The sequence below is a fragment of the Limanda limanda genome, chromosome 15, assembly GCF_963576545.1.
Source record: "Limanda limanda chromosome 15, fLimLim1.1, whole genome shotgun sequence".
NCBI lineage: Eukaryota > Metazoa > Chordata > Actinopteri > Pleuronectiformes > Pleuronectidae > Limanda > Limanda limanda.
Window position 1 is genome coordinate 11,609,756 of NC_083650.1, and position 13,488 is coordinate 11,623,243.

At 42.0% G+C, this 13,488-nt stretch overlaps 1 protein-coding gene across 1 annotated transcript in view; it reads left to right on the forward strand.

Moving 5' to 3' along the window:
* The window catches only part of hpse2 (heparanase 2), a 53,094-nt gene that overhangs the window by 27,552 nt on the left and 12,054 nt on the right, over nt 1-13,488 (forward strand). The window contains exons 4-6 of the mRNA XM_061087766.1: nt 2,368-2,541; nt 4,560-4,731; nt 7,800-7,847. Of these exons, the coding sequence (XP_060943749.1) occupies nt 2,368-2,541; nt 4,560-4,731; nt 7,800-7,847 (394 nt within the window). The remainder of the gene's footprint in view (nt 1-2,367; nt 2,542-4,559; nt 4,732-7,799; nt 7,848-13,488) is intronic.

Consider the following 13,488-nt stretch of genomic DNA (forward strand, 5'->3'; position numbering starts at 1 on the left):
GTAGCAGGAGCCAGCTGTATGTAGCTGTTGTGAGTCGAAATTGTCATCAACTCTTCACCTGTGAAATTCACCACAGTCAAATTCCCCAGGAACCAAACGGACACATAAACACTTTGTGGTTGGGTGTAATGTATTTGATCCTACACGCTGCTGTGAGACCTGCCAGCAGGGAAACAGCGCTTGTAGCAGCTTGGTGCAGCTCGCGGTTCCCTGATGATGTGTGTGCTGAGCTGCTCGCCTTCTGCTCAGATCTCAGGTGAGGAAAGGCCTGGAATCACTCATCCTGACGGCCACATCTGGCGCTCCTTTCGCTCTCCTGTTGCCCTCCACTCTGCTCCTGCAAACAGACACTTAGAGCACAGAGGGAAGGACGTATATGATGATAGCAGTTATGATAATAACGTTATTGCTGGTTATTAATGAGATGGAGAACAGACAGGTCACTCGCTCGGTGCAATAAAACCATTGTTGCCGCTTGCGTTTTTTTTCATTCCAGACTTTATTCTGCCGTTGCTGGAAACTGAATGAATTCCAGGTGCAACAGGCAATCTTTTTGTTCTCTCTATTTGCTCTGTGGATTACACATAACCACTGCGTTATTGGAAGTTAAGACTTACAGTAAACGCTGAATAAGAAAACACTCTATAGCTCAAGCGTGACTTATAAATGATAAGCAAATGTGTTCTGATTCCAACTTAAGGCTAGCGATTCTTTATCTCTCACATGAATCTATGAAATATAAGGAAGGCTTGCACCTTTTGAACAGTTTGACACGTGTCCAGAAGAATAACCTCACATGCACTCTGCTGAGGTCTCCACACTGGAACCAGCCATCGGTCCGCGAAGCTCAGCTGCTGCCAAACCTACAGCTGAGGGCAAATTTGAGCAGGGTCCAGACTGCCACTCGCTCTTCATCTGTTTCCTGTTTAACCTGGGAAGTAAGGGTCAGAGTTCAGGGTAATATTTATGTTAATAGAATGACTCCAAACAGATTAAATTTCAAAACAAGAGCCTGAGGTGTCCAGGAGCCGCCTCCAGTCACACATTAAGACATAAACAAACACTTTTGGCACTCTCACCATTCGCCAACATCTGTAGTTGTCCTCTACGGCACAGTGAAAAGAATGCACTTTGATGGAGTCAGCTGCACACAAGCAACAAAACAAACGCTGATGCTTGCTGATTTTAAAGAGTGCATCGCCACAGGAATCCATGATGGAAAACTTCAGTACCTGTAGCATTTATATCCGAAACACAGTAGACGCTCAATTTCCAGTCAAACTGCAGCAGAGAGATGTGACATTCTTGTATTGATTTAATGTCACGAGTCATTGAGGCTGGAGAATTTAGAAGAAGACTCCCCTTTTTTTAAGAGTCACATGGGAAAGAGCTCGTTTGTGTAAATGGACAAACTCAATGTTTTTCCAATGACTCTTTCATTTAGTGTTTCCTAAAAACAATTTTACCATTTCTCAGCATTTAAAACTTGCGGAGTTCCATATGAAACAATATAGTCAATGTTGTTTTTTTATCCAGACATGTTGCATATGCACTAAATGACCACATTGATCCTGTTGCAGTTATATCCTTCTCTTAAGATTTAAAAATACAGCTGTTATTTTGTACTGTACTGGACAACAGCAGTTTACCATATGTGTTTGTATTTGATTTGAGAAATTATAAGAGCACTGAGAAAGCTGTAAATACATGTGGTTATGGTACATCTCCACACCCTCCTATTGGACACAACAAAGCAAAACTTTCAGAGATACAGGTGCTGCCTTGTTGCGTTTTTTATGTTATTTGGAGCCAGAGTCCGTGCAGTAATGATTGTGGTGCGGGGGTGTGGTGTCACAGTCCCACTGGGTCACACACCAGACCAATCACGACTTAGTCTCAGCCGTCAATCATGTTGATTTATCCTGTTTCAATTGCATCAAATAACTAATTAAAGCCAAACACATGAACAAACATCAGAGTGATAAAAACTAACTATGCTGACAGGAACCATCTTTGAGAGAAAACATGACTTTTTACCTTGGTCCATGTCCCATCCAATAACATGGAGGAGGCAGGGTTTATGACCTATACTGCAACCAGCCACCAGGTGGCAAACGAGATGTTTTGGCTTCACTTTTGAGAAGCTGTTTTGTCTTCCATCTTTACTCTATGATAGTGTATAAATAGAACCAATAACTGAGTTTCGGATATGGTTGCCGAGGTATAGAAGAGTTTCCTTCAGAACATGAGAATCAGTAGATCTGTGGGTTTCTCCCTCCCTCCTTCGTGTTCGCACATTCATACGCTCACGAGACTCCAGGTGCGTGGAAGAATCAAAGTTACAACTGCTTTGTGGGTTTCTCCCAGCCAGGTCTTTAGACAAACTGTACAACTTTGCCGACTGTGCTGGACTGCACCTGATCCTGGGGCTGAACGCGCTGCACAGGAACCCAGACAACTCCTGGAACACCTCGTCTACCCTGAGCCTCCTCAAGTATGGCGCTGGAAAGAAGTACAACATCTCCTGGGAGCTGGGCAACGGTCAGTGCAGCATCACTCCACATGTTACCTTCTAATATATATATATATAATACATATGGATGCTGCTGATATTGATGTACAGTTTTATTGTTCCTATGCATAAGATGGTTGGACTTTCCTACTTAACTAAACTAAAAGTAATAACTTCTTCTTAAATCTTAGTTAATTGGATTTTGAAGAATATTTTGCATAAATATAAATGAGAATTTAAATCAAGAAAATGCAAAAGGAAGGAAAAATATCTAGTAGCTAATCTGGCACGCCCCCTAACAAAGCCAGGTAAAGCGACAGCAGAGGCCGACATTTCCTAAACTGCTGGAAGCTGTTGACCAATCACTACAGAGTTAACCCTCTGGGGTTCAGTGGGAGGGGCCTTAAAGAGACAGGAGCTCAAAGTGTTTCAAACAGAGGCTGTAAAGAGAAAGAGCAGCCGCAATGGACAGTCTGAGGAAAGTGATGAGTCTTATAAACATTAAAGCATGAAAACTTTTTCAAGTAATATCCCAAATTAACCTCATGAATTAATGATTATAATATGTATCTTTTGAAACTCCAGTCAAAGAAAACTTTATAATTATCAAGTTAAAAGCAGAAAGACAACAATGTTATATGAGCTGCTTTTGAATAAATCTATTGACGAGATCTAAACTCTTAACCAACTAAAACTATTTGAAACTGTCTTTAGCTTTGTCATTCCTGCCAATTATAGCACTATTCCATAATTTAGTTGACACAGGATGCAAGTTTCGTCTCTTTCAAAATGATGCGATGACAAATCAGTCACATATTTTGTTCAAACAACATTAACTGGTCAGAGGAACATTATTTAGAGAACAACCAGTCACAGTGTGTCGAGCAGATTGAGGGTGAAGGCAAGGGGTTCATTCAGGGATGAAAGGAACTGCTAGTCCTCATGTCATCCCAACCATCTGTGTTTCTTGGGAGCTGCAGTGCACAGAGCCCCATGTTTTGCCTGTTGCGCATCACTTCATATTTTCTTTTCATTTCTTCCTTCATAAAGCCCACAAAAGAAACTTGTATATCAGCTGAAGCCTGAAAGTACCATGAATAATCCATTGATTGCACCATGTGAAAATTTGAGGAAGGGCTTGAACCGTGCCGAAAGCAACAATTTCAAATAAATCATCCAGATGGTTCAGACATACAGTAAATTTGGGGCTGATTGAAAAGGTTATCCTTTGAAATCTGTCAGTGATATTCAGGGAATACAGCACAGATACAGACGACTTTTATTTTACAGCTCAGGCACAAAATGGTACACATATAAACACAGAAACTTATTTTAATTATATTATTAATAATAATAAATATATAATACGCAAATGTCAGAGTGAGACGCTCTGTAGTTTCTTCTGTCTCTCTCTCTCTCTCTCTCTCTCTCTCTCTCTCTCTCTCTCTCTCTCTCTCTCTCTCTAATATTACATGTATATTATCGGTATTTTATTAATTACGAAAATAAACTTAAACACATAACTTGCCATGTAAGTGATGTCCTGGTCAGAACCTGAACAAGGAAGATGTGCAGTATTTATACTAGATACATATCCACACAATAATACAATGAAGAGACGTGATACAAAAAAATGCAAAAGCCCTGAGTGTAATAAAGATGTCTGATGCTAGTAAATTACACAACTACATAAAAGCTGCATAAACACAAGTCTAAAAGAGATTGAAGGTTTTAAGGATTCGTATGAAGCTATTCTAGAGAATCAGATGATCTGATATTTAGTTTTCCTCCTTCAGGGAAACTCGCTCCCCCACTATCTCTGTGTAACTGATTCTACAAGGCCACCCTGTGTGCTTGGCCCGTTCCCCCGGCACTGAATCATCTGTACGTTCTCCTGCAAGTAGCCCAATCCTCCCTTTTCTACCGGGATAATCTCTAGGAGAGCGAGATTAGACTGCAGTTACAACAATATTCCCTGCCACCTCCCTGATGCTGCTTGTGTAAACCTTATCTCACTGACTCACACTACGCTGTCTCCTCTTTCCAGAGCCTAATGCGTACCGCAGCTTGGTGGGCCGTGCGGTCAACAGCACCCAGCTGGCTCAGGACTACACCAAGCTGCGGACCCTGCTGCAGTCGGTACGCTACTACCACCGCGCCCACCTCTACGGCCCCAACGCCGGGCGACCCCGGAAGAACGCCATCGCGCTGCTGGACGGGTGAGTCGGCAAGTAGAACATTGACTGGACAGGATTCCACTCCTTGTTAGGCTATCCTGCTGGGGTTAGTGGAAAGTATGCTGCAGCAGTTCTGGACTTTTACTGGGCTTTAATCTGTTTAATGCAACCGTACGTACACACACATTGCCCGTAGTGTTCAGTGTTTATGGATTTCCACTCTGCAGGTTTCAGGTTCTCCGCTCTAGTTAGATCATGTCAACCTAAATAAAGTGTCGTCTGACTGATGACGTGGCGGCACAATGTTCCACCTGCTTGATTCACCCAGAAGCTCCACCAGCTTAACATCTCGCTCTCAGCTGCAGCTTGTGACCTATTAATGTCAAACTTCCAATTCAAAAAACTGTTAGTTTTAGATTCTGCATATGAACTGCAAGCCTTTATTCTCTGAAGCAAACACATGAACATGTATATGAACACATTAGATGGACTTTTGTCTTTAAATCAGCCACTGGTTCCATTCAGGTCCAAATGAAAAACCACGCTGAAGTGACAAAGGGACATTATGGCCAAAATGTAATGTAGTTGTAAGAGAGTCTTTTTTGTTCATTCTTTTAAAACAATTGAGATGAGTCTCCCAAGATCAATGGTATTCACAAGTCTTAACTCGACCCGGAGCACATTAACTTTATCCCCAGACCCCACACATTGAACGTAGGTATACAGGCTGATTTTGCCTGTCATAGTTTGTTGAAATATTGTCTCTGTTCTATTCACCAAACAGATGACGCTTTTTCTCAAACATATTCACCACTTCATAAAAAAAGTTAAGCCTTTCCAAGCTTTTCTGTCTGTTGAAATGGAAACAGGTTTTTCCTCCTCAAATGGATGCACCAGTGGCCTTGTACAACAAACACAGAGTGGAAATCAAACATTGCTGTATAGACATACACAACTGCGACAAAGTGGGACAATCCAAACAAAGCGTGGGTGAAGCACGGAGCCCATGGAGAGATGTTTTCTCTTTCTCGACTGATTCAATTAAACTTAATTCAATTTTACCCGTGTAGCGCCAAATCACAGCACTGCACAGGGTGAGGTTGAGACCTTACGATCTCATGGAGAGGAACCCGACAGTTCCCACAGTAAGAAAACAATGAAAGATCCTTATCTAACAGGACGACACGGGTTCCCATCTTCAACCCCCTTTGCTAACTAGCAGTATATAAACATACATTCTTTATAAAACACGAGCTGTTGGCAGGTAGATAAGCATTAGTTGTACATTGTTTTAAAACCATAACTCCTCTAAACAGATACTGAATGATAATTGTAGTGAATCATATGGTAGAATTCAGCTATAGAAATATAAAATATGTTGAATTATTACATTATTTATATATATATTTGAACTAGATATATGAAAATGCACTACATGTGCCTAAGTCTGCTTCAAACTAAACAAAAATATTTTATGTCACATTCATAAAAGCAAAGGCATGTTCCATTGTCTAAAAAGCTAATTTAAAGATTTAAAAGATTATTCAGATATTCAGTTTGAAATATCCATTATTCATCCATTATCTATACTGTTCCTTTGGGGCTTGTGAGGGGGCTGGAGCCAGTCCCAGCGGACCCTGGGTGAGGGGCCGGGTACATCCTGGACAGGTGGTCATTCCATCACAGGGCCGACATACAGAAACAAATAATCATACATGCTCACATTTACACCTCCAGTGAACCTAAGATGCTCATCTCGGGACTGTGGGAGGAGTTTGGAGAGAGAGAGCACGCACGGAAAGGCATCGGTCGGCCGTCCGGTTCCAAACCAAGAACCTTCTTTGAGTTAAACATCAACACTAAAGATGAACTTTCTCCTTTGGCTGAATGGAAGCTAAACGAATCTATCAACAGGATTTTCTTTTACTTGTGTAATATATAACACTTGATTTAACTGACAACGTTAAATAAACAGGAAACAGAATTCCTTTTAACATAGAGTCCAAAAAGCTCCATTGTGCCATCTCATGTGCAGATTCGTGCACAGGAACAGATTAATGTCTCCGACCCGATCTGGGTCCAGCTTCTCGCTGCAGCCGCACACATTTAGACAGCTAGTTGGAAGACGGAGGAGAAAGACTAATTGGATATGGATCTCCCTCTTCTAGAGAGCTACTCACATCGATGAAACCATTACAAACCGCTGTTTACACGGACAGTTAGAATTTACTCCTAAATAAAAGCTGTGTGTATGCATATACGTATTTACACAGTCCAGACTGACGGATGAGCTTCGGACTCAGAGGAAAGGGAGGGGGTAGGCGATGAATGGTGGGAAAAGGAGGAGGAGGACTGAGGTGGATGAAGAGGAGAGGGCAGGAGTATCCACGGGTGTCACATTAAACATGGGGGTGATGCTTGTGTGTTTGACACTGTTACGAGGAGGGGGGGGCTCTTGTGTTTGACAGCAAGACTACTCTGCTGCTCTCAGGAAATAAGACGAATTAGACACTGAGCTGCTCAACAGTCCAAATATCAGAGCTGCCCAGACTAAACAAGCCCCGAGCGGTGAAAGTTGTGTTTCTGTGACACGGTGTGTAGAGACACACTTCTGGACATGTCTGACAAGCTGTTCCCCCCCTCCGAATATGGAGCGATTTGGCTCAGGTAGACACAAACACAAAAAAAACACACACATGTGCACTCAAACAAAATTCAAAAGCTTGGAGGAAGCTAGTCAGACAACAAGAGGGACCGCATGTGGGTAGAGTTTGTGTTTGTGCACAGGGTGAGTCCGTTTAAAAGGGTACACAGGGTTCTCAACCGTTTTCGTGTCCTCAAGAAACATTTGCATTTAACTAAGTGAAATCAAACACTGCAGGCTGCGCAAACGGCTTCAGAAAAGCCTTAATTTGGGGCTTTAAACTGATCCCCCCCACATGAGTTTATGGTTTTCAGTTTTTCCATATTACCTAAAAATCCTTGTGTGGTAATGGAAAACGAAGGTAAACGATTCTTGAATTAATAACAGATACATTGCTGGAAGGAAACCAGTTCTCGGCTCTGTACCCGTCAGGTAAAGACGCCTCTGTTTTGTGTCTCGTTTCCAGGTTCATGAAGAATGCTGGCCCGGTCGTAGATGCAGTTACGTGGCAACAGTAGGTATTTTACCCTTTTTATTTCTCTTTTGAAACCCCTGAATCGACCTGCAAATGACAGTACACCATTCTCCCCTGACTAATCACCGATCTAACGCCGCAGGCCATGTTGTGCTTTTGCACCATCATTATCTCCTCACTGTGTATATACAGTAGCCAGTAATAACCATTATTAACACTGTTAGTTAGAGGCTGATGCATAATGTGGAGAAATTGTGTTTATCCTGCGAGCGGAACAACAGGAAAAGGAGCCCGAGAGAGTTAAATTACTAACACCTGCCATTTGTCTATTGCGTTCACTAGAGGAATGCATGCGGACGTATCGGCGGTTTTATACCCCCCCCCCCCCACCCCCCCATGTTTTATCGTTTTTTCCTGACACACACATGTAAAATGTTCAAATGAGTGTACAAAAAAGACACTCATTCACACACACACACACGCACGTACACGCACACTCGCACACACACACACACACACACACACACACACACACACACACACATCCTCGTAGAAGCTTCGACAGAACCCTGTGTGGCTGAGTGAGCGAGTGGTCATGAAGGTGAAGGTCGGGTCTAATTAGGAGAAATTAGATGAAACGGAAGGAGGAAGGGCCGTCAGTGGAGCTTATGAAAACACCACCCACACTGTTAAAATCAAACCATATGCTCTGGCTCATTCCCTCTGTCAATTAGCCCATTTTACACTAGAGGTGCAGATTCCAGTCTAACCAGCCTGCGTGACAGAGAGCCTGACCTCAACAAAACAAGCCCAGCCAATAAAAGGGGAGGCCACTTATTAACACGTCTACGACACAGGTTTTACTCTTCCGCAGCTGGTGAGGGTTTTTTGGTGAATTAAGGGCGGTGGGTCGGAAACATGGGTTGGTTGTGATGTGGTGCAGAGCGTCACGTGGCTCGGTCAGAGTCGGGGGTCCGCCTGTGGCCTTCGGTCAGAGGTGTCCCCCCGGAGCTTGCGGTGATGAAACGTGTCGGCAGTGAAAACGTGTGCGTCTGCCTCCGGATCAGGACGCGCTGATATGTGGTTCGCATTATGTTGTGACGTTTTTTCCATAACATTTTAGTTTCAAATTGGCAGCATCTTGTCCGAGTTAGGTTTGTATCCATTTTTTGGATTCACCGGCAAAGCTTGATCGTAATGTTTATTCATTCTAATCTTTCTGCCTCTCTGTCACTTCTCTGCTTTTCCATCTATTCTGCGATATCAAATTTTTTTGTTTTTTACACGAGCTCACCTGGATGTCTTGATGCACAGTTTTGGGGTTTTCTTTTTGGGTCGCTTTACTCAGAAATGTCTTAAGTTATAGTTAAGAGGTTGAGTCACTCCAACAATAATACAAAAGAAAACATTTCTCTATTACCTATGTATCCATGCAGACTGTTTTAGTTTGCTCAGCTTTTGAGTTGCAGTGTTGATTTCGGCCTCTTTGCTCATACAATGAAGGTGAATAGAATAAATCTTTAGTTGATCCACAGTGTACATTAAGAAATCTGAAAGGAAATCTCTCTCTACTGAAAGTGCCCTTGGTATTTTCTGGACAATCTCTCTGTCTATGATTTCCTTGATTATTTTCTCAATATATCAACTTCATACTCGTGAATCTCTGAGGACCAAAGGAAGTGCAGTGTTGACAGTGACAGTTTGATTGAATATCAGACTGTCAGGGCTGGGGTAATCTACACACGTTACCAACGCCATGATGTAAACACCAGCGTGTCGCAAAGACGGCTGTGCCAGGTCAAGATATTCATTCAGGTTGTGGATTTAGTGAAGGCAGGTCATTTTGTTCAAACTATCAATCAGATGCCGGGTTGGATATCACGTGAACAGGTCGCCGGTGTATCGCAGGATCCGAATAACAGAGACAAATAATTAGTCAAGCTCACATTCACACTTATGGTCAATCTAGAGTCTTCTAACCAAACCACCAGTCTAAGTCTTTGGACTGTAGGTGGAAGCCTGAAATATATTTTAATAATAATGTACTTTTTTCGACCATTAAGACTTTGGCTTCAGATATGTCACGAGAAAATATTTCATAACTAAGTTTAAGATCTACTTCCTTGTTAACATAAGTTAACTGCAGCGTTTATGTTGAAAAGTTAAATGGGATTCATCACAGCAGAAAGACAAGAACAGCGTCACATAACCTGAGACCACCCACACAAATGGTGATATAAAACTCCAACATTATTTGACTAATGACTCTAATTTGATCCGATAGTTACTCAACCATCGAGGACACTGAGATCAGAGCACATTCGGATGTTGTCTGTGCCGCATATGGTCACATTCTTTTCGTAGCGTGAGTGCGAAAGTGTCCCGTGCCACAGTGAAAGACCGCCTACCCAACTTCTTCCAGCAGGGGGTGTTAGTAGTGTCAGTGTGAGGCAGGTGAGCAAAAACCTCTCAGTCATGAAAATTAGTCACAAGCTTCGTACTTGTTTGCTCTTTGCTGCTAAACGGTCACGATTTCAATGGGTGGTCAGACAACACGTTATACCCACATCTTTGACAGTGGTACTGAATGCCAGAGAGCCTGGTGTGCTGCTTATTTATAGCTGAGAGGGGGGGGGGGGGGGCGGGGAGAGAGAGAGACATGTTAAAGATGTTCAGACACAGGGGAACTATAAATTTGCTGATAGCATTCCTGAGGGGAAGCAACATATCCTTTCACTGCTATGTCATGATTGATCTAATAGTAACCTGCTGGACAGCATCAAGGAACACATCCTCTTCTTGCTTTGCTACTCCTCCGCTCGCTCCTAATCTCAACATCGCCGCGCCAGATGGCCGTTCTTTGACACTTAAAAGTGCAGTTATACAAGTCAACTTTTATAGACTACATTTGTGCTTTACTTGAATATTTCCATTTCACTCCGCTGCAGCTTTAGTTGCTTTTGTTTCGCAGGTTAAGGGTTTAAAAGATGGGATCAGGGATCTATATATTCAATTAGAATGTTAAGTTCAATATCAGTTGAGTATTTTTTGGGGTATTGATGCTCTTTCACCTCTGATTCCATCTGTTCCTGTCTGATTTTTATCGCATGCATTTCCTTCATCTGTGCTCTATTTCTGTGTCACGGCGCTGTGAGTCTTTGATGTGGTGCCGGACTCACTGAGGCCTGTGTAAAACAAGCTGAGCAAGTGGATCTTTGTCTGCAAACACTTGGACACAGTGTTATTGTTGCTTTTTATTGGGCTCAGCTCAGTCTGGCATCAAAAGTCCTGGATGAACAAAGGACGAGTTCCTGGTTGGGTTTTAGGAGATTAGATTTAAGCAATTTTCGGGAATAAGAAGCGATGATCCCCCTAAATCCTGCAGGGTCAAAATACTCCAACAGCTTTTCTACATGTTCCTTTTTTAGCGCAGTGGCCGAACTGAACGTGCCTGCTTGGAATGAGCTGTTTGCTCGGCCTGTGGTGATGCTGGTTGCCGCTCTTCTTTCAGAAACCGTAAAAGGGACCTGCAGTAATTTGGCCGCTGCAGGACTCAGTCTGCAGAACCAAGAAGCTGCGACCCCGCTGCTGAACAAAAAGCTGTTCACCTGTTCAGTGAAACCCGACTCAGTACTCAGAACCCAGAATGAATCGTTGTTGCTGTCGTTGTGCTGTTGTTGTGATCGACACAGTCACTTGCATCGATGATTCCAGTCGCTGCAGCTACAGAGCTCTGGTCGTCTGTTTATTTGATTTAATTAATATTCAACATATGGCGTGTTCAAATCACACCAAATAAAACACTGCATTTCCCTGGGCCCTTAAAAATACACATGTCAAGCTGATAAGATGAACTGTTCCCGAGATATCTGAGCCACAGGCAGATGGGATTTCTGTTATCATTAGATAAGTTGTGTGGTTTCTGCTCTAATGAACAAACCAAACATGCAAAGTTTTTGTGAAGAAAACTGATCTTTCCTTGTTACCTGATGCTTTTATTAGAAACTAATTCCCACCATTATACTTATACAGGACTGATAGAGTGCAATATACTGCACAGATTTGTCTTCTGTTCCCATATATGAACTGGAATGTCTTTTGCTGGGATCTCGACTGAAGAATGATTGTGTGTGATCTCTGGAAAGACATGAAAACCAAATAATTTGTGTAAGGCTATGACTTAATCCCTGCTTTGTTTACAGCTTGAAGCCTGGAAATTGGGAGTTTTCCAACACTGTGACTAAAACTTACACTCAGATTGCGACACTGGTTAAACCCCACATGAACAAAATTCTGCTTCATTTTCAGTTCACACATCTGTCAACGGGTTCAACAGAGGTTTGACGGGTGTTTTGAAATCTACTCGACTTAATATATTACTCGCAACTTACTGTAAGTCTTCCTTGGCGTTGTCCCTCCATGTACTTTGTTGAACTTTTTACAAAATGTGCTGCCGAGTATAATCGCTAACTTGATTTCCTCAGTTGTAAATTGCCGATCAGAGCTTTCTTGGAATGTTCTCAGTTTCCAGGAAAGAAAGAAAGAAAGAAAGAAAAGTAAAATTTGCTCAAAACATTTGCAGCTTTAAGAAAAACTGAACCGAGCCGCTCTGGTTTGTTATTAATAACATTTGTTGCTCGAAAGGAATCGGAAGAGAAATCGGCTCAGCAATGAGTCACAGATATTTTCGAATCCCTTATTAACTGGTGTGACATCTGTTTCTGTTGCTGCTTTTATTATGTCATGCTATTTTAAATGTCTTGCTGATGAACGCAAATTGATGGAAGGATTAAGCGATTACCTCTTCTCCTTTCACTTCCCCTTAAGTATTTGGCGGGTTTTGTGAGAACGGATGCCACTTAGTACCCTCGGGGTTGAATGCACTTATTGTAAGTCGCTTTGGATAAAAGCGTCAGCTAAATAAAATGTAATTGTGAGTCACTGTGCAGCTTATGAAACTTCCTCTGTTGCTTATGTGAAGCAGCTAATTAGTTACATTTTATATACTAATTTAAACCACAGGTAGGGGGCTATTGAATTAGTAAATGTAATGTTGCCATCTTGCCAATACAAGGCAAAGCAAAACATCATCCAACGTGTCTTTCTATTCAGGTTGTGACTGTTAAATTCTTAACATTTAGTATTTATACCCACAAAGTTAGCATTTTCTATCTTGCTGCCATGTGGCACAGATGTGGTAAGGGGGTCGGGCAAAAAGCTGAACCTCAACTTACCCTTGATGGCTGTGCCAACAGTGATAGAAAAAGCACTGTGTATAGAACAGTGTACTAATGGGTGCATGATTAGGTGAAGTGCTTTGAGTGGAAAAATATGATTTAAATACAGTTAGTTTCTCATTCTGCCCAGAAGTCATTGATAAATATTAAGGGAGGCAGATATGACAGATCAGAACATCAAAGTCTTACAGCCAGACAAGATAAAACAAGATTAAAAAGAGACATTTTGCCTTTTCCTGTGATGTGTTAAACATTTTTTTGTATGTTAAAGTTCTTCAAAGTTAAAAAGCCTAAAGTCAGCAGTAAAGGCAGCTCCTCTCCACCACAGAAAACAGACAGGAGTTAAAACCATGTGTTTCAGACAGAGGCTGAAAAGAGGAATTCAGACAGTTTGAGGATAGTGATGTGTTTTCTGAACATTAGACCATAAAAGTAATAACACA